This window comes from Nycticebus coucang, chromosome 6 (assembly GCF_027406575.1).
Source record: "Nycticebus coucang isolate mNycCou1 chromosome 6, mNycCou1.pri, whole genome shotgun sequence".
Classification (NCBI taxonomy): Eukaryota; Metazoa; Chordata; class Mammalia; order Primates; family Lorisidae; genus Nycticebus; species Nycticebus coucang.
In genome coordinates this window covers 115,856,046-115,878,516 of record NC_069785.1, presented here as the reverse complement: position 1 = coordinate 115,878,516, position 22,471 = coordinate 115,856,046, and the positions used below count along the sequence as shown (strand labels likewise).

At 41.3% G+C, this 22,471-nt stretch overlaps 1 protein-coding gene across 1 annotated transcript in view; it reads right to left on the bottom strand.

Moving 5' to 3' along the window:
• Positions 1 to 3,357: 3,357 nt before the first annotated feature.
• The window catches only part of POU2AF2 (POU class 2 homeobox associating factor 2), a 34,092-nt gene continuing 14,978 nt past the window's right edge, over positions 3,358 to 22,471 (bottom strand). The window contains exons 4-6 of the mRNA XM_053595612.1: positions 8,107 to 8,149; positions 5,532 to 5,830; positions 3,358 to 4,107 (exon numbers count right to left, since the gene is read on the bottom strand). Coding sequence (XP_053451587.1) covers positions 3,706 to 4,107; positions 5,532 to 5,830; positions 8,107 to 8,149 — 744 coding nt within the window. The 3' untranslated portion in view covers positions 3,358 to 3,705. The remainder of the gene's footprint in view (positions 4,108 to 5,531; positions 5,831 to 8,106; positions 8,150 to 22,471) is intronic.

The following is a 22,471-nucleotide window of genomic DNA, read 5'->3' as shown; positions in this document are numbered from 1 at the left end:
TTTTTCTTTCTTCATCATAAGACAGAGAGGACATTCATGAGTTGTCCCTGGAGTCTCCTTAGTTAGAGCATTCCTCCTTATCTAGAGTGTATGATTTTGCACTTAACTTCTCTTGAGCTGATGGTTATTGAACGTGCTATACAAGGTGAATAGCATGATACTGTTTTGAATAGAAATGACACTTCAGACAGAACCCAATGATAGAACTTACAGTGGAGAGTATAATTTTGGTGTGTGGGTTGGTAGAATCATTATAATGTAATCTAACTTAAACCTTTGACATTAGTTGCTATTCTGGTACTTTAACTGATGTCTTGTTTATTATTTAGATCTACAAGGGCTGTCCAGAAACTATGTCTATTTTTCATATTACCTGGCTGGATACTTTATGAACAGCTCTTGTACATTTTGAAAAATGGATTACAAGGATACTACAATATTTATATACTACATATGTGTGTATATGTGTGTACATATGCATATAAATGTATATTTTGTTCTTGGGGTTAGTAATTCTTTTCCCTTTGTGAAATTTCTTTAGAGTACTTCACTCTTTTTCTCCTACCACAATAGGACCGTAATGTTGTATTATAAACTGAGCTGTAGCAAGTGGTCATGATCATTTAAAAGCATTTGTTAAATAAGTGAGGTAAAGATGTGGTTTTCTCCTCTCATTCTTTGGGGTTTGTATAACATTGTAAGAGCAACAAACACTCTGAGCTGTTATGCATTCCACGTCTGTCCGAGTGATCCACGGGATGATTGTCTGCAGTGCAGCTTTTGCATGGGCACGTTTTGCCTTGGGCTTCTTGACGTCATCATCTCCTAGCTTGAACTTGACATCACCATCTCTGCATACTTTAAATCTTAAATACATGTCCTGTGTCCTGGCAGGACCTGAAAGAGCTAGAGTAGTGAACCCAAGATCTTTAATTTTCTCTGGCTTTCTCTGAAAAGCTGTGAGTCTGGGAATAGTATATTTAAAAAAGGAGAGGGAGAGGACAAGGTGCATGCCTATGAAAAGCTGTGGTTAGAATCCACAGACAGTGGAAAATAGGGAGTTACTTGCAGGGGAAATTGGATCCGGAGATAGAATTACTTCCTGGTCATAATTTTGTAGCTTGATTTAGACTCTTAAGAAACTATCCCAAGACAATAAAACAGAATTAAATTAAAATGCATGGGCTATAGAAGTGCATTGTCGAGATAAAAAGAATTCTTAAAAATAATTTACCATTTGAAATGACTGACACTGGTCCTATCCCCCCAGTGTCTTCTGGACTAGATAGTGGAAATAGATAGCACCTCCAGTGTGGGCATGTGGATGTCTGTTTTTTAAATAAATCAGTTTAGTCAAACATTATGAAAGGAACCGGGGCTTTAAGAAGATTGTAGACACCATTGCACTCACTGTGCTTCCCTCTGTTCCTCTGCCTGGCTGCTAACCTCTCCTTATCTGAGAGCCAAGACATCTTTGGGTTGTTAGGAATAAATGAACTTAATATGTGAGTAGATAATGGCCACATAATAAGAGATATGAGCGTGCCTCATATTCAGTGTTGTAACCAAACGAAAGCTAAGGTCATGTGCACACATGTTATGATCTAGAGGAATGCTGTTACTGCTTAGAAACAAACAGGAAGCATTTGTAGAGGATGATAATTGTTACGCATTTTATACCACCAACCTAGAATAATGCCTCTGAGACCCTCGGAAAGACCTCTATAATCTATCAAGGGGGCCAAATCTCTTCTTGTTGACACAGGGGCCTGCTGGTCAGGTATGAGTAATTGCTGAATGGCAGATGTCTCTGTCAGTGATAGTGGAAGCAGAAATGAGGCTCCAAGTCACACTGAGTGTAAGAAAGAACAGCTCCCATCTTCCGCAGTGGACGTTGCCACCTTTCACTAAAGAGTGAATATTTAGCAAAGTCAAGATCAGGCTGCGGGGAAAAGCTAGTGGGAAGGAGAAAGTGGAGTGGAGCCCGGGGGCTGCGGGCCACACGTGCTCATTCACCATCAGCTCCCCCTTGAGGAAGCCGAGGGGTGAGGCAAAGGAGGGCTCACTACCTAGCATTTCTGCTGGTGCTCCATGAATTGGGCGTGAGTTTGCTTAGCCAAAGATATCCTTGAAGGACCAAAGAAGAAGAAATAACAATTACCTACATTTAAGTGTGAATTAATCCCCTTATTTGAATTTCTGGAAATAATGTTATGCCCCCACCCACCTTTTGTCTAAAATACTAGCTTTGGAGATTCATTTCTTCATAGTGGAAGGCTTTACAGTTTTCTGTACAGAGAGTATTAGCATTTTTCAGAGTATAGGGGCTGTCACAGAGGACATGATGGACTCTGTAGTGAAGGGCTTTGGACAACCGGGTGGAAATGAAAGCCTTAGTCCCCAGAGGATGGAGGAAGAAGGCCCTGGGTCAGAAGAGGCCAGAAATACATGAGAAGGGAGTAAAGAAAGGAAGGCAGTCAGAAGGTAGGAGATAGGATGTAGGTATAACTATGGCCTTCACTCAAGCATTTGTGAGGTCTAAGTGAGTGCAAAGCATTTATGATGGGCTGAGCCATAGACAGACACACTGGTTGGTGGCAGTTATGCTGGGAACTTAATTGGCAAGGGGACTCACGTCAATCAAAGCTGACACAAGGCAGGTTCATGCTTCAATTTCTTATGGCTAGTAAGAGCTGTACATTTCCGACCAATGAACCACCAACAAGGCCTTTCTTCAAATAGTGGGGAGATGTGGCGTGTAATGCTGCTGGCTCACACCTGGCAGTATGTCCCTCTCCAAAGCCCTTTTGTTTTTTTCATGGTGTTCTGTCATTTCTTCCCATTAGCTTGGTTCTATTTTCTGTATTTTTTTTAAAATCCATGAATTCCTTTTTGATCACAGAAGGCCCATTTTACTCACTCACTTTGATAACTGTAGGTTTAGTCCTTCAGTGAGACAATGTTTTGTTTGATTAAGGCTATCATAGATCAAAGACAATTTTGGCTTTTGTTGCATTGGACTGATTTTGGGAGATGCTGGGCTTTAGGGTGGAGTCAAAGTTATGTATTTATGAAGCCATGGTCTCCTGACCTCATTCTATTTTATGGACAATAAAGCATTTATAGATGGCGCCATATATATATATATATATAAATTTTTTTTTAACTGGGATTTTACATGTCACTGCAATGAGGGAAATGTATAAAACACTTCACTTGTTAAAGTCACATAGTTTAAAGTGATTTTTGCTTTATGTGCCCACATGTGTATTATATCCAATTCATTCTCTTTTACTAAAGAATACACATAGTTCACAACTAAGAAAAAGCGGACAGGAAAATCAGTATGGTTTACAATCTGTATAACTTTTTAATGTCATTTAAGGAAAAAAAAATCAGTGCCAAAATGATACTTCAAAGATAACAGAAGGTTCATATTATACTGGGTTACCAAAGTTCCCAAAAGACCATACTGTAAGATTGTCTCGCTAGAACATGGTCCGTGATGTATTTAATTAACATTTGGTTTTATTTCTGTGGGGTTATGGTGGGGAAGCTTGCAAATAAATGTCATTGTCCATTAAGAAAAGGTGGCATTATGGCTTGTTCTGAAAATCCAGCTCTGAATGAGCAGACACACCTAAAACAATCTGTGGAATACGGAACCTAACTTAAAGGAAAGCACAGAATTCCTCGGTCCACCTGTCAATAAGCTCTGCGGCATTCATAGGACCCCCAGGCGATGTTCTCGTCATCTTTCGTCCAAGGTGAAGGGTCATGAAGGGAAGAGGTGTCCACCTCCTCATCAGGGGAGATTGGCACCACTTTTGGTGGTAGGTCGTTTGACACCGTCATGAAAGGGGTGAAGGGGTACGGAGGCGGGGTCGGGTACCCTGGTGTGTGATGCAGATCCTCCAGCGCATGCAGCGAGTAGGACTGGGCCCCAGCAAGGGAGGAACCCCAGCTGGAGCCCCTGTGCTGGGCAGTGACCCCAGGCTCAAGCTGGGAGAGGCAGCTTGTGCTGGGTGGCAAGGTCTGCAGGGTGTCGGCGGGCGTGGGCTCTGGCTGGCTGAGACCATCAGGCACCGGCTGCTCCCAAGAGTCCCTCTGAGGAGAATGGAAAGGTCATTGGGTTACTCATTAGGTGACAATCTGATTGTTAGATGGGGTTTTGCTGGACCGTGGCTTCTTCGTACACTCTCTATGCTCCATAGTTATCAGGCACCAGCAGTGAAATTTAGCTCCTCCCTACTCTGAAATTAGCTTTCCTATATCTCTAGAGATTTCTTTCCCCAGAAAATGACATTAAATGAATGGAATGTGAGAACAATTAGGCGCACACCCACACAGTGTTGCACCGTTTCCCCGGCTCTGTGTCTCTTGTCCTTTCTGAGTCTGTCATTACTCGGGGTCCTAGAACATCCTTTATACAGGGGGAAGGGCAGTGTCCGGCCCGCTCTTGGGATGAGTAGGCGTCCAGCTCCCTGGTGAGTTTTGAGTGGGTTAGGAAGCCCCCCCTACCCTCAAGGAACAGAGAGATGGGAATGTCACAGGCTCGGAGCTGGAAAGATTTGGATTCCTTCATGTCTGTGACACTTACTGCCTTCAGCACCCTGGGCCCCTCACTTCGTTCACCTGTAAAATGGGGCTTTCATAAATATATCCTGAGCTGTTCCAAGAATGAAGTGAACAAAAGCACAAAAGAGTTCTTGGCATAGATTAGCTACTTAATAATGTTCATTCCCACCCCTCCCTTTTTTTGTTAAATACTAGCTTTACAGATTCATTCTTTTATAGTGGAAGGCTTTACAGTTTTCTGTGTGAAGAATATTAGCATTTTTCAGATCTTTTCAAACTGACCTCTTTGGAAGGATTGAGAAGAACAAGGTGCTGCAGCAGTGGTTCTCAACCTGTGGGTCGCGACCCCTTTGTAACAATGAAAATGCATCCTGCATATCAGATATTTACACTATGATTCATAACAGTAGCAAAATTACAGTTATGAAGTAGCAACGAAAATAATTTTATGGTTGGGGGTCACCACAACATGAGGAACTGGATTAAAGGGTCGTGGCATTAGGAGGGTTGAGAACCGCTGTTCAGGGTAGAAATATTGTGGGAAAGGAGAGGCAGGGAACTTGGAAAGAAAGGCAGCCCCATGCACCTGCCTTGGAAGGTCCCCACCTAGCCATGTCTAGATGCAGCTCCACTGATCTTTCCCCACGAGTTTCAGGAATGATTATGTCCCTGCACTAATCAGGTTGGGGAACACTCAGCCAAACCAGCAGAGCATTAGCAAAATGGACCGAAATCCTGCCTCATTGTCAGTTCCAAGCCCCGGATAGATGCTCTTGCCGTGACGGTTAACAGGGGTCTTTTGAGCAAGGCTCCCTGGCAGAGCCGGTCTGTCTTGGCAACTTCAGGGCAGCTGAGCAGCAGCCTCAGGGGTCTGCAGGGGACCAGAGCTGGACCAGAGCTGGCTTCAACCTGACGGGGGCCAGCCTCCCCGAGCCGAGAGTCTGAGTACTCACAAACAGGTAGTGAGCCGGGTCGCTGGGGAAGGGCGGTGGCAGCAGAGGTGGCAGGGGCGAGGCGCCCAGCAGCGAGCCGGTGCTGGGGGCCAGCGCGGGGGGCCGGGGGTCTCCGTAGGGCTCCGGGAGGTAGGACTCCAGGAGGCCCGCGGGGCTCTGCCCAGCCGAGGGCTCGCAGGGAAAGGGCTTCGCCACGCCGGAGAAATAGAGGTCATTGGAAAACTGTTTACTGCTGTGGAAGTCCGAGTCAGACAGGAAGGATCTTCGGACACCATAGTAACCGGACATGACCGGCGAGCCTGTAGCCAAATAAATGAGAAACACATGAGCAATGACTTCTCCCGGGAAGGTCAAGGCTTCCGTTGCAGAGGAGTCTCCCTGCCTGGGAAAGGGGGTTCCCAATGCGAGCCCGACACCAGCGCCAGCGTGTAATAAATGAATGTTTTGCCTAAATAACTAACGTGTCAGAAGTTCTCTCTGCCTTTAGTGATGAGTTTATTGTAGACGGTACAACTGTTCAATCATTCACTCACAGGAACTGTGTATCTTTCAGCTGCCCAGCGCAGTGCTAGAAGAGGGCTGGGCTTAAAGAGATAAATAAAAAGAATCCATTGGCATTCCGGTTTTAATGAGTGAAACATCTGTTTCTCATCTTCTGAGCTGCATACAACCTTGTATGTACAAGGACTGTGAGCAAGACGCTGCTCTGGCCTTGTTATCCGAGACCGAGTGTTTTCAGATAAGGCGATACATACAAACCTACCTCAAATTAGAGGCAGGTTGCTCTCTGTCTCCTAGTTCTTCGTATACCGACTTTGAACTCCACCTCTCTACCTAGCAGGTAGCGCTGGACCGCAAGCCGATTTCAGAGAGGCTTCCCTCGGGCTGGGAGTTTGGTGTTATTTGCCGCCCTCTTGTGGCCACATGGAATCCTTTGCTCAACTCACCGGGGCTGCAAGTTTAGGGAGCGCGTGCGTGAAGGGGCCAGGTAGAAACTGGGAGAAAAGCTGAAACTGACAAGACTCTCACTAACCGTCGGTCCAGAGCAAAGGTTTCAGAAGGACAGAGATGTGTTTGTTAAACACTTGCTGACCCCGTAGTCATTTGCAGCAGGAAATGCACAATCATTTAGAACATATGCTGGGGCATAGACTCGAGGTCTGTGTAACTGATGATTTAATTATTCCAGCTGCTGGTGGGCGTGGTCTATTTGGGAAGGACCAACGCCCCGAGGTCACAGAAGGGTTCAAATGCTTGTCTCCCAACCAAAGCATCCACTTCTGAGCTTCTGTCTCTACATACACAGAACCCTGGTTCTTTCCACATGTTACGCTCATTATTTTTTCACCTGATTACATGATCTTCCAGGCGATCTGTGAACTCTGGTAGACCTCATGTCTTACACACTTTCGGCATATCCAGTAGTATAACATTATGTTCAACAATAACAAGTAAACTTATTCATCAGAAATAAAAAAATTTCCAGCAAAACTCATAGCATGATTCTTCTCACTCCACTTTCATCTTAAATTCTATAACCCCCCACCCCAACTTTTCATCTACTTGTGCATTTTAAGGCTGCAATTAGGGTTTTCATGATTGGCATACTTCCCTGAAACAAAATCTGTGCAAGTGAAAATTAATATTAAAAAATTAAAAATATTAAAATTAATTAATAAATAAGGTTCTGTTTCATACCATGAAGTCATAGCCAAGGGAATGGTGAACACTGACAAGGTGTAAATAAGGCTTCCAAATTTTCTAATTTCCTAATAAAAACAATCATGAAGATAAAAAACTCGACTCTCATAAGCTTCATTTTTTTTTTCTGCTTAAAAAGAGGAAGAATGATTCTAGATGGAAAGAGAATCTGCAGCAATTTTATTCTGTAGAAGAGAGAAGATTAAACCAAATTCTAGTGAGTGTAAATAGGACTGGGACACACAATATAGAGACTTTCATATATTTTAGATGCTCTTATTCCTTCCCCTTATCCAGCTCTGCAGGCCATACAACCATTGAGAAGGACTGCGTCACTTCCGAGTTTGAGATCTGGAAGGGACTGTGTGTGTGAGGAGAAGAGTGCCCAGCACTATTATTAACAATGTCCCCTTTCTATCCTGACAGGAGTATTTAATGAGCTGCATGTACTGAAATGAATCCAAAATGCTGAACTAGGTAACTGCCATGTAGAGAGCACCCAATAAATGGTAGTTTTCCCTTCTGCCCTCAGGTCCCTTTCTCTTCCTGTTTTGAAGCAGGTGCATCATCTATCAGATCATGGTGTCAGAACTTTAGACATTTTAAAAGTGTACCAAGGGCCTAATTGCTATTACTTTTGCTCAAAAAGCTTCTTCTAGGCAAGGGATCAAAAGGCTGCCATGGAGCCATAATAAATCCTAAATTCACAGGGGACTGACTGAGGTCTGTCTTCACTGATCCTGTATTTTAAAAATAACTATTTTAAAGGAGCAAAGTTTTGAAAGTGGTGTAAGGAAGTTGTAAAAGAATGGAAGCCCACATGTTTGATTTAAATTCAAAAGAGAATAATTACCTATTGAATTAAAGGGCTCACCTGGCAGCTGGACAAATGCAGACTGAGAGGAGCTGACGCTGCCCTGAAAGGCAAACAAATGCAAATGTGTTTTTCTTCAGATGCAAGTTTGAATTGAACAACAAAAAAGTTAAAAATACATTCTATAAGCTTTATTTGATGATACTCTGAAGTATTATTTAGAGAGCTGAGTTGTAGGGGGGAGGTCAAATGAAAGCAAGAATTCAAGTACCAGAGAACAAAGTTTTACAAGCGTCCCAGAGAATCCTAACTTTTAGATTCCTGTAAGTAATGACCAGTAATGGGACTGAGGAAGACAAGCACTGGGTAGATGTCTATCGTCATTTAATGATCCTTCATTTTTTTTTTTTTTACTGTTCTAGCTAATATCCCTTCATCAAATATGTATTAAGTGACTCTGTATGTGCATGACAGTTACTACCCCTTACTCTTGGGGACTCGTCCCCAGATCTCCAGGGGATGCCTGAAACCATGGAGAGTACCACGGAGAGTCTCTGTGTATGTCTTATGCCACAAGTTCATGCCTTTTCCATCTTCATGAAGCACTTACCAGGCACTGTGGTTGTAATTTGAGATAGGACAGCAAAACCAGCATGAAGTTTTTCTTCTTCACCATTTCATGGATATAAGGTTTGTTGTTACTGTAGATACTCCGTTTCCCCGAAAATAAGACATCCTCTGAAAATAAGACCTACTTACAGGAAAGATAAGACGTCCCCTGAAAATAAGATCTAGCGCATCTTTGGGAGCACACCTTAAAATAAGACACTGTCTTATTTTCGGGGAAACAGGGTATTACCAACCTCAGGGTATGATTGTTTCCCCTTTCCTTATTAAGTCAAAACCTTTTACCTTTTCAATTCGAGGAAACACTTCACAGTTTTTGTTTTTGGCATATCCCAGTTGCTAGCATCATAGTCTTGCACTTCCAGGCTGCTGTGAAGTAAAGTAGGGATGACCTAAACAGAGGCACTGTAACACTGTGAATCTGGTACCCAGGATGGCTGTTAAGTGAGTAACAGGCAGGTGGCAGAAAGTGTGGATCTCTGAGACAAAGGAAGGATTTATGTCCTGGCAGCATGGAGCTGGGACTGAGGAAGATTTAATCATACTGCTCAGAACAGAGTAGAGTGCCATTTAAATCTTAGGAATTTTTATTTCTGGAATTTCCCATGTTATATGTTTGGACCTTAGTTAGCCATGACCAATTGAAACCTTAGAAAGCAATAAGGGTGAACTACTACACACTCTTAGCGTTTGGCTTCCACACTGAATGGCCACTTTTAATATCTGCTCCATGTAGACTAGACGCTCTATCAAGGGTAGGGACCTTGAGTGTAACTTGTCCTCCGTGTCCAGAACAGAGCTTAGTTCATAATAGACTTAATAAAAATATGTGGAATTAAGGTACAATGTTCAAAGAACCCACAATCTAGTGAGTATGGGAGGCTGGGGCATGTGGTACATTGAATTTTGTCTACCCAAAAGATACACTGAAGTTTTAATCTGTAGTACCTTTGAATATAATCTTACTTGGAAATAAGATTTTCAAAGATGTGGTTATTTACATTAAGATGAAGTCATACTGAATTAAGGTGAGTCGTGAACACCATATTACTGACATTCTTATAAGAAGGGGACAGGGGCTTGGCCCCTGTAGCACAGTGGTTACAGTGCCAGCCACATACACCGAGGCTGGTAGGTTCCAACTCAGCCTGGGCCAGCTAAACAACAATGACAAATGCAATAAATAATAGCTGGGTGTTGTGGCGAGCAACTATAGTCCCAGCTACTTGGGAGGCTGAGGCAAGAGAATCTCTTAAGCCCAAGAGTTTGAGGTTGCTGTGAACTGTGATGCCACAGCACTCTACTGAGGGTGACACAGTGAGAATCTGTCTCAAACAAAAAAAGAAGGGGACAGGGGCACACAAAGTTGCAGACACAGAGGGGAGGGAGTCACATGAAGATAAAGGTAGAAAACTGAATGATATAACCTCAAAACAAGAAACTCCAAAGCTTGCCAGCCACCATCAGAAGCCAGGAAGAGGAAGGGAAGAATTTTTCCCAGAAGGTTCAGGTCACCCTGGCCCTCCCGAAACCGTGATTTCAGGCTGCTAGACCTGAGAACCATGAGACAATAAATTCCTGTTGCTTTAAGCCATCCCATTTGTGGTAACTTGTTGCTGTAGCCCTAGCAAATTAATAGAGGTTGACAAAACAGACACTCATTATAGTATGAGGAGTGGAATGGTTGGGGAGGCGATAGGGGCACCTAAGCTGGTGTCAGGGTTGAGGGAGGGAACACATCCTGGAGGAAGTGATGTCTAAGCTGACCTCTGAAGGTAGGGTGTCCAGGTGTGTAGAGTCTTAAAATATACAAATGCAAATTCTGGCTGAAGCAAAGTAAGTACAGAGCGTAGCTATTATATAAGGTAAGAATTCTCAACACCCAGTTGAACTCTGACTTCTTATCTCTGACCCTCATGGTTCTAAAAACTTAAGAGCTGGAAGAGACTTTCTAGAGAGTGTCATTCAACCACACACTCAATGCTTCAGTTCTCTCCAGATTACTAACACTAAGTGCCTCTAATTTCTAGTGACAGAGAACTTAGAACCCTCTGTGAAAGCACCTTTCCTCTATGGGGGACTCTGTCTATTACTAAATAGGCTAAAAAAAAAATCTCTTTCCTAGTTCTAATCTCTTTAGTCCTTCCATAGAAAGCCATTCGGATATCTGAAGACAACCCCTCATTTCCCAACCATCTTAGCTCAGGCTCCTGTAACAAATCCCACAGACTAGGTGCTCACCAACATAGTGCAGGGGACTAGAAGTCTGAGCTTATGGCTTGGCTGTTGGTGAGGCCCCTTTTTCTTCACGTAGTGGAGACAGATTCTCTTTCTGTGTCTCTTCTTATAAGGTCACTTGTCTCACTCATGAGGAGCACACTCATGACCTCATTATCTACCAAAGCCATCACCTCAAACACCATCACAGCAGGGATTAGGACTTCAACATTTGAAGTTTAGGGGAACACAAACATTCCGTGTGTAGCACCAACCTTGAATTCAGTCTTCTCAGGCAAAATATCCTCTGACCATTCAGAAAGCAGCATAGTATTTAAGAGTGAAGATCCTGCAACCAGTTACCTTTGGATCCCAGCTCTGCCTCTTATTGGGCACAAGAAGATTAAATAAGATCATCGCTGTCAAGCACTTGGGAGAGGCCTGTGGTAGAGTAGGTGGTGTGTATGTGCTAGCTGTTATTACTAGTAAACATTTCTAGGTCCCTTCGAATCTATGGTATATTCCTCTAAACCTGTCTGGGTTTATGTAGCTTCCTGTTTAATAAGTTAACGCTTTTAAGTGGCTGAAGGGAACTCTTGGGCATGCAGTGCCCAGAAGTGGTTCCCTAACATTTGTATGGGGGAGGAAAAGAGGCAGTGGTTTAACCACAGATGTACTTGTGCTTGGGCATATTTTCCTATGTTTCTGGGGCCCATCTTATGCCGTGTTACTCTCCAATTTCCAAGTCTGTGTGTCTGGGTCTTTCCTTGAAGGCCTGGGCCAGCACGAATGCCTTCTGTCTCTGTCTCAGCTTCCTCTCAAGGATAAGTGGGTTGTGGCAGGGTAGTAGCTGTCCTGGGTGCTGCCTGGGGCCATGTCCCATATTTCTGCCATCATCTCTTCCTGCCTCCTTCCCTTTAGCTCAGCGGTTCTCAACCTGTGGGTCGCGATCCCTTTGGGGGTTGAACGACCCTTTCACAGGGGTCGCCTAAGACCATCCTGCATATCAAATATTTACATTACGATTCATAAAAGTAGCAAAATTACAGTTATGAAGTAGCAAGGAAAATAACATGAGGAACTGTATTAAAGGGTTGTGGCATTAGGAAGGTTGAGAGCCACTGCTTTAGCTGCTCAGGCCAGGCCAGGCTGGGGCCAGCATGCAGGCTTCTGTGAGACACAGAACACACACCTGATTTGGTGAGCATCAGTCCCAGCATCCTACTTGCCCCTCAGCCTCAGTGAGCTGGGATGGATCTGCCTCCTGCCTCGGCCCTGTCACTGGGGCTGACCTAGCTTCTTTACCTTTCCGTATCTCTACTGTAAAAGTTTTCCTGTCTTTCTCATCCACCACCCAATCCCTAGCATCTCAGATTCCTCCCCTCCTCCTCCTGCCAGCATCATCCTCTCCCCAACTCAATTTTAATATTAGAATGTTCTGCAAAGATTTCACCATTACAAGTCTGGTTGATTTTATTTATTATTTGATGAAAAGAAGTCTCTTGAGTTCTTGTCTCCTATATGATTTTGCCCTCTACCTGGTGTGGAAATTATACATCTATTCCATTCTTTCTGGTTACGCTTACCATTTTACCACACATATTTAACAAAACCTACAAAGAATATCTGAAACCTTCAACTGACAGATAAGAATCTTAGAACATTCACTCTTACCATCCATCTCCTAACTTACATGTATATATTATTTTCTTTTATTTTAGCTTGTTCCTTGTTTTTAAAGCACCACAAATTAGACATCATCATTATCTATTTATTAAGTCTGTGTTAGATTTACCTATATGTCCACCACTTTCTTTGCTTGTTATTTTTCTAGACTTTCTTTCTAGATTCATTTCCTTCTTCTAAAGCATTTTTTAAAACATTCCTTAAGTATAGGTGGTAAACCATTTCAGTTTTTGTTTATCTGAAAACATTATTTCTTTTGACTTTGTACTTGAAAGATGATACTGCTGCGTTTCCCATTTTAACTTTATAGTCTTTCTCAGCACTTTAAAGCTATGTTTCCACTATCTTTTGGGCTCCTTGATTACTGTAGACAAGTCTATTATTGATCTATGGTAGTTCTTTGTAATAATCTTTTCCTTAAACTCTCCTTATTTTCTCTATATCGATTATTCTGTTTTATACTTTAGTATAGATCGATATAAATTGCTTCACATTTGTATCCAGTTCACTAAGTCTTTCTTCAACTGTATTTCATTTGTTCACATATTGAGTTTTTTAATATCGTAATTTTATATTTTTAAATTTCTATGAATTCCATCTGATTTTTTAAACGAGCTTGTTAATTTTTGAGTGTCTGATTAAGTTATTATATATTTTGTATAAGGTCCTTGTAATAGCTGAGAATCCTGGGAATTTAAATTTGTTATTGTTTATGCTGACTCATTCATTGTAGTTTGTTTTCTTATGCATTGGAAAACTTTGGTTGAAATTCATATCCTTTTGACCTCAGTCTCCGAAAATCTTTGATACTAAATTGAGGCTACTTCCCTCCAGAAGTTTATGTTTCTATTTCTTGGGATCCCTAGATTAAGCCTGGAATCTCAGTTTCAGTTTGCCAACTTGAAACAAGTTAAGGAGCGGTTTTCACACGTAGTGCCCATTTGGGAACCTGTCCTCAGGGAACCTGTCTTTTGGTCACGATCACCTTCTTATCATTCAATGTCTTAATTTCTGCTCAAACTTTTCTTTAACTTCCCATGCCAACCCCTGCCCACTACCTGCAGCTTTGGAGATTTCCCTTCTTCATGCTAGCTCAACAGCTCATTAACTTTTGCCTTATGCAGGATCCAGTTTTGTTGTGGGATAGCTTACTCTCCTTCCTCCCAGACAATCTTGTCTTCCTGAAACGGAAGTCAATCTCTAAGTATTAAAATCTAGATGTAGGTACCTTCCTGGTTTTAAAAACAACACAAAAGCCTTTAGTTTTCCATGATTTCTAATGTGTTCCAGCAGAGAATTTAAATTGTAATAGAAATAATTCACAAGCACTTACATGTAATCATTTCATAAACCCACTGTTAGGCACTGCTGTGCCCAAAGGCGTTATATGTATCCTCTCATTTAATTCTCACAACCACCCCAGGAGATGAGTAATAGTCTTATTTTCCTGATGAGAAGACAGAGCGTAGAGAAAGTAACCTAAGCTACCAGAGTGCCTTTCAAGCATTTCAATTTTAATTACTCAAAATTAAAACAATAGACAAGCATAGTTAAAACAAATTTAGTATAAAAGAGACTTAGTGATATCCAGAAGGATCATATAATTTTATAAAAGTTCACAAAAAGGATTAGGTGGAATTGGATACTTCCTTCTCTTGAGTTATATATATTATATATGTCTATATATTATATACATATTTATCTATATGTCTATATATTATATACATATATATCTGTATATTATATATATCTATCTATATATATTATATACATATCTATATATTATACAGATATGCATATACATTTATTATTTATTTATTTATATATTATGTATAACATATAGATAGATATGTATATTATATATAATATATTTATGTATTATATATAGATAGATATGTATGTAATATATAGATATGTATATAATATGTAGTGTATATACATATCTATACGTATCTATATGTATTATATATAATCTATATATATATATTCTCCTTTATATATATGTATATTATATATGATATAGTGACATTTGTGACATTTTATGTTTCTATTCTATTGAGATATAATATGCGTATAATAATATTCACAAGTTTAAGGGCACAATTTGATGAATTTTTACAAACTTTGACAAGTGCTTATGACCTATAATCACAATCATGATACAAAACATACCATCAAATTAATTAATTTGCAGCTATAATTAATGCTGTCTCCTGTCTGGTGGGCTGGGAAATGTTTTGATGGATAAATACAGGTACAGGAATCAATGATAATGCACCCCTTAAGTCCATCTTACAGAGCATCAAGAGATTCCCAAGGGCCAACATGGGACTGCGTCCTAAGTAAGGATTTCACTAGGCAGATTGCAGAGCTGCGTCCTCATCTTATTCTTGGATTTCATAGTTTGGAAGACAACAGCCAAACCAGGGGACTTCAGCATGCACACCTGTTGTCATTTTACATGTGAAGGGAAAACTCACATTTCATTCTTTCTTGTTCAATATATTGCGGTCATAGAGTTGCCTCTCCTCCTATAAATCCACTAGAAATAATATTGAAATTAATTTTGAAGAGCTCTTAACTTTTGACCAAGCAAGATGGCATATAATTTTTATTTTGCATACTGCAAACAACAGGATCCTGCAATGCCAGGTAGCCAAATTTAGAGGTTTATATTTGAATGAAATTTGCCAGCCTGCAACTTCCTGCAACTAACACGGCAGCTCCACAGCTGCCCCCAAAGCCCCTCCATGAAAATGAGTTAATTTGAACTAATAGGTCACCAAGGCAATAAAGTGATAAGATTAGGAGTTTTCCTTGAGTACATTTATAGTTATTTTATGACCCTATAATAATATTTTTAGGTGCCAGGCTAGTTGGAGGAATACACTGAAGTGTACTAAGGAAGAAATCTCTGATGAACATGACATTTTCCACACTGCTGTATAATTTTATTTTTAAATCCAAATAACATAGTTTAGAACATACATTTTTAAACTTAAGCGTATTGCTACTAATGCTTATTAATAACAATCTTAGTCACTTGTGAATAGAGAGCATCTCTCTTCAAGAAATTCATTGTATTTTATACATTTAATTTTTCATTATTATCCTATCTATGGTTGAGGAGCATGTGGGGTTGATGCTATTATATTGAACCTTCTGACACCACACTTTAATATCTGAATTTAGATCTACCATGAGCCATTAACTTTTCTCAAACTTTGAAATGAATGTGAAGGTAATGCCAGGTGTTAAATGAGTACTCACGTAAACTTGGAACACCTTCTTCTTCCAGAAAAAAAAAAAGGTCATAGGGAATTATCGCTTTAGTTAATGTGAAATGTACAGTAAGACCAGGGGCAATTTGACTGGTGTGAAATCTTGTGCACTGACTAAAGTGTCCCAAATGTGTTCTCATAAAGCTGATTACTTTTGCAAAGTTTGAAATAAGTTTTGATTGAGGTGCCACTGATCCGAATTACATATTTAATCATAAATGAGAAAAATTCCTCACGATGATTAGGAACTACAGTTAAAAACCTACTATGTGCCAAGTACTTTATATAATGTTATTTTAGTATAAAATAGATACATGCATCTTTGTCTTGCTTTTAAAAAATAGGAAAGTGAGCATTAGAAAAGTTAGGTGACCAAGATCACCAATCTAGTAAATTACAAAACCAGGATGTAAACCCAAGACTCTCTGACTCTCTAATTTATTCTCTTCCAAGAACATAATGTCTTTCATGGACATAATGAGCAGGTTCTCCACACTGGTCTCTCAGTCATACTACAGAGCTTTATTGAAAACCCCTCATGTGGGCAGTGCCTGTGGCTCAAAGGAGTAGGGCACCGGCCCCATATGCCAGAGGTGGCGGGTTCAAACCCAGCCTCAGCCAAAAACCGCAAAAAAAAAAAAAAAAAGAAAGAAAGAAAGAAAGAAAGAAAACCCCTCATGTGGGCGGTGCCTGTGGGTCAGTGGGTAGGGTGCCGGCCCCATATGCTGAGGGTGGTGGGTTCAAACTTGGCCCTGACCAAACTGCAACCAAAAAACAGCTGGGCATTGTGGCAGGTGCCTGTAGTCCCAGCTACTCGGGAGGCTGAGGCAGAAGAATCGCCTAAGCCCAGGAGTTGGAGGTTGCTGTGAGCTGTGTGACACCACGGCACTCTACTGAGGGCAATAAAATGAGACTCTGTCTCTACAAAAAAAAAGAAAACCCCTGATGTGCGAGGCCTAGTGCTGGAGTTTGCAGGTGCTATAACAAATCCAATCAGAGGACTTAGATTAGGATCTACTCAGGGAGACAAGACATTGTAGAACAGTGAATATGACAACAATGTTTTTGCACTTCCTCTCATCAAGCAGGAGGCTATCTTTCCACTCCTTGAATTCAAGATAAACTTGGGAGTTACTTTGCCCAACAGAATCCGGCAGAAGCGGTATTGTATCAGTGTAGTGTCTAGGCCACAAGGGAATTTGCAGCTTTCACCTTTGCCTGCTTTTAATGTTGCCCTTTGACCTCCTCATGAGGAAACTAGTCTCGCCTCCTGGAGGATGAGTGAGTGAGTGGAAGGGAGTCCAGGCTCCCTGCTGACTACCAGACAGAGGAGGGAGGCCACTCTGCACCTTCCAACTTCACTGAGACCCCAGCTGAATGCAACTGCATGAGCGAGCTTTGGAGAACCAGCAGAGAAACAACACACAGAACTTCAAGAAATAATACATCAGCATAATTTAAACTTCTACGGGTTGGATAGTTTCAGATACAGCAATAAGTAACTGGTACAGATGTAAATATAGGGAAAAAGTGGTTCAAGATACAGAGCAGCGTTTACCCAGTGTCCAGATGTGTGGTCTATGGTCTACAAACTCTGGAAGTCGGAAAGGGGGAAATCAGTGTGTGGAGAATTTCAACCAGATGTGGAGGGCTGACAGGAAGCAGGGAAGAGAAAAGAAACTCTTAGGTGTGAGGAATTTTTGGAACCCAAAACGGGTGGGAAAGCGTAGCTCTTCTTCAAGGAACAGTAAGCAAGTTGGTTTGCTGGGGGCAGGCTTTTCACTTCATTGATTATATTAAAATGCATTGTATGCCTACTAGGCATGAGGACCGTGATAATTTCCAGAAATATAAAGAGGAATAAGACATGGATTCTGTTTTTAGACAGCACACAGTTCCATAGGAAAAACAGGTACATAAACATATGTGTAATTATAAATAATAAAAATAAGGATTGAGGTTGAGAGGACTATGTTGTCTGATACCCAATTCCTGCCAGACGCTGGGACAGATACATCTCACGTGTTAGTGCGTGCGATCATTTTTAGAGACAACAAGTATTTTTGTGCCTTATGTACTCTGTACTGTATTAAATGATTTATATGCATTATTTCATTATCCTACCATTAATCAATGAGATAGATTATTATAAGTTATTATCCACAGCTTATAGATTGGAAAACCAATACTCTGAAGAACTTGTTCAAGGTCACAAAGCTCTTAAGTGGGACATAGCCTAGATTTAAACCACAATTTAGTGCAGACAGAGGGACACTGTCTGGGGCAAAGGTTAGGGTCGGGTGGTGGTGATTTACTGTCTTGGGAGTATGCGATTGAACACATCATGGGTAATATCTGAGTCTGGTTTGGGAAGGAAATCAGTAAGCAGATAGTTCAGGAGGTTTTGTCTTCAGGGAGAAAAGCAAAGGCTTGCATTTGTGGAACAGCGTGTCACAGACCTGGAAATGTGAGCAGGAAGTGTGAAGACAGGAAAGCTGAAGGGAAGGTGGAGAGAGAGGTGGATCCGGGTTTGAGATGGCTTTCTGAGCCATGCTAAGGAACAGAGGCTTTGTCTGGGAGAGGCAGTCGTCATCCAGAAGTTTCTTTGACGTGTAAACAAGGTGAAAGTGGTGTTTTAGGAAATTGAATCTGGTCCTAAAATGATGGGTTCTAAATGGTTGGTGGAGTCAGAGTATGGGATGGGTCTCAGTAGAGACCCAGCCCCTGAGTTAGACCCAGATGAGGGTCTGACAGGCCCTCAGGAAGGCCGGGATTTCAGGAGGCCAGCAGGTGATGTATTTGCTGGGATTTCAGAAGGCCAGCAGGTGACATTTTTGTCCACCTCTACTTGACATCCTTTTAGAGATGTATCAACAAGGGCTGCTGCTCTCCCAGAGGTACAGGGGATTTGGGCCCCTTTTCTGGGAGCTGTACAATTCTCAGGGCTCTCTCCCTATTTCCCTTGTTTTCACCAGCCTTCCCACTGATGCCTTTCTCTTCTACTGCCCTGTTATCAAGAAAGACCCTACATTCTCAAATGATTTAATTCAGTATAATAGTACATTGTGTAGGTTTCATCTTGAGATCAATAAGAATTTTTAATTGAGGAGGAAATATTGAAACACATATCCTCAAAAACATTTATCTTGGGTCTATAAAATCGGGGTTAGGAGACTAATTTTAGAAAGAGCTTGTCGATTTTGTGTCCCTTGTCTCCAGTATCACCAGCCTTGGGCAACACTAGGGGCTGAATTACTGACATAAAAGGATTAAGTGATTTGCTCAAGGCCTTCAAGTGTATGAAGGGTCAATGAAGACTAGAAACAGTGTTGAAATTCTCTCTCGAGGAAAGGGATTTACCATGAAAATGTTGATTTATGCATTTTTGTAACAGTGTAGGCAATCATCTAACAGATTTTAATACTCATTAACTTATTGGTACAACAACTTAAATTCTTTCCAATAAAATGGCACAGCAAATTTACATAAAACTCAATGACATGGTCCCTGGATATAGAACAAGGCAAGACTTCTGTGGACTGACTTCATGCTCTCGTTCTGTTTGAAAGTTTTACAATGTATTTCTTATATAATTAAAGCAACTAATTAATAAGGATTAACAGACTTTAGGTCTCATATTTTTATTGCAAATCTCAACTCTTTTAAGTGTCTTAAATTTCTGGGATATGGACTATTTTATGCCTTTTGGAAAGCTCAAAAGGTTACAGAATTACAACTTTTTGATGATTTCTTAAAGTTTTCCTGTTAAAACATTCCTGCTTGGTGCAAAAGTATGTCCTGCACTGTTTCTTGGTGAGTAAGGGATTTCTGTTGCCTAAGTTACAAAATGAAACACATTTTCTACCCCTGGATCTTGTCCCACCTTTGGAAAGCTATTTGTATTTATGTAGCTAAGTTAGAACAACAAAAGTCACGGGGATGCACGTTGGCCAGAATTCTAGACCTGCCAGATGGACTTCTGATGGCTGTTTGTCTGAAAAACTTGATTATTTTTGCAAGCTGCATGAAAGAATTCACCACCAGGAATTATTTTAAATTTCATGACATTTAAAATAACCCCTACTGAACCAATAGGACAGCTGTAAAAATAAGTTGCTTGCAAGAGGTTCGCCTTTATTATTATTATTTTTTTAATTTCTGCAATTGTGAAGGAGCAGGTGGTTGGGTGGGGAATGTGGGAAGCCTGGGTACTGTGGTTCAGTTCTCTAAACAGGGCAGGACAGTGGGCTAATTAAAGTCAGACAATGAGCCATTTAGAAGCCTTAGAAAATAAAACATTCATTCAAATGGATGCCAAGAATACAGTGTGCACCTCTGTATTCAAACAGAGGCATTTTGTGTTTACAAGGCATTGCCTGGTCAGAAAATGTATTTTTTTCCTTTTTTTTAATTCTTCCTACAAGGGAGTTAGGTGTCAAGGTTAACGAACTATTACAAAGCACTGTGCTGTGAGATTGAGCAAAAGATACAGGGAGATGGTCCCGGGGCAGACACTGATTTCCCTTTATTGATAACCCTTTAGAAATTACAAGAAGAAATGGATTATTCTGCTGGACATTCATAAAAATGTATCAAGGGCACATGAGATGTATTTATTAAAGAAAATTTCAGTTTTAAAAGGAGCTTTAGGCGGTGCCTGTGGCTCAAGGAGTAGGGCGCCGGTCTCATATGCCAGAGGTGGTGGGTTCAAACCCAGGCCCGGCCAAAAAAACCAAAAAAATAAATAAATAATACTTTAAAAAAAAAAGGAGCTTTAGTAGCCAAACATGAAGAGAATAACGAGCACGTCTAAAAAAGTAAGAAAAGATAAGAAAAATAAAACAATAGCAAAGCAGGGAGACACACCTTAGCCTATTGGACGTCCATTGGCTGTTGTGCCCAGGCAAGCATGACAATCTTACAAAACCAGAAAACATCCTAGAATGGGTTCGGTTCATGAGAGTTGAAGGGCGAATAATAATTTCACGAGTATTTCCTATAATAGTAATAGCGCCAACATCTTTGCACTGATATGTCTGCAGAGCTTGGGATGTCTTGGTCCAAAGCTTCCTGTTCTTCCAACCATGGGTTCAATGCGTCATACTTGTGCTGTGTTCTCAGATGTAACAATATGCTGATGGCTGCAGCAATTGTGACTTCTTCCTTGAATTTATGCGTAGCCAGCTGCCTGATTTTAAGGTTTGGATACAGGTTTATGGACTTGTTTACATTCTTCCGCTTCTTCCTTTGACCTTTTCATTGGAATGCCAAAGAGAAATTGCACAACATATAAACTGTCTGAGTTTCAGCAAGTTTGGGGGTGTATATCTTGATTAAAATTTGATTTCTATATTAGTAGAAGAGTTCCACCAGTCTCGAGCATGGAACACTAAAAATGGGCTTAGTACTCAGGAAATGAGCTCCCTGTCCCCATCTCTTTCCATACTGTCACAAGAAGGTAAAGACACAAGGAAGTGACCCTCCCCTTTCCTTGGTGGCTATGATACTTACTAAGAATACGTGTAAAGTATTTTAGTGTGTACGACTAAGAGAATTCCAGACACCACGGCTGTTAAAAGAGTATTGAAAGGGCAGATCACCAGAGACAGCAGGTTAACTGAGCTATCAACTCTCTGGGTTCAGGAATCTCTTCTAGTCTTCCAAAGGGAGCTGATATGGTCTCTTCCTTCTCAAGTGGCAGAAGTGGCACTCTGCATATGTTCCCAGGAGCAAGCTGTGGGATGCCAGCCTTTCAGATCAGCTTGGCGATATTCAGAAAAGAAATCATATTTCACCAAAAGGCATAGCAGGGGAGTCAGCTGAAGGCAAGAAGACAAGGCCAGAGAGAAGTGGGCTGTATGAGGTAGGCCCGAGAGATCTCTAGGAGAGCAGAAAAGAGGCTCCTGCAAGGCTAGGGTGGGCCTCGACCCATGTGCTTCGACTGCTCCTGGAAGAGTCTTTCTTTTACACAGACACAGCCAGCTGCCTTAGAGGGCCCCAGGAGACAGAAGGGCCAGGGGTGGTGGGAATGACAGGGAGGGACTATATTCTAGAAGCAGGCTCTGGGACATAACTAGAGTTCAGTTCTCGACGGAAATTAACAGCTTCTTGCCTCTAGTTTCTTCTAAGACATTTGGGTACCATAGAAAAGGAAGGCCCTGGTTTGGTTTGGGCTGGGTGTGGAATCCCTTGAATGGTCTACATTGCAGGGATGGGGCTGGGGGACAAATATGTGGCTCAGAGGGATCAAAAGTTATACTTGGGGCCCAACACCATGTATGAAATCTGCAGGGTGATGTGAGGACGGCTCAGGAGGATCTGAAACAATTACCCCAAAGCTCATCCTTCCTGGGACTGGAAGGCAATATAAACTTAAGATATGTCACTAATATGAAACTAGCAAATGAACTTCTGCATGCCTACATGAGGAAAAAACACAGTTAAATTCAAGTGGGGGGAGGGGAGGGAAGAGAAGGCAAGGAATGGTAAGCTCTTACCTGATGGGTGCAAGGCAGGGTATATGGTACACCTCCTGGGTGAAGAGCTTAACTACAGCTTGGACTTTTACCTAACAAATGCAAACAGTGTAACCTAATAATCATTTGTATTCATAT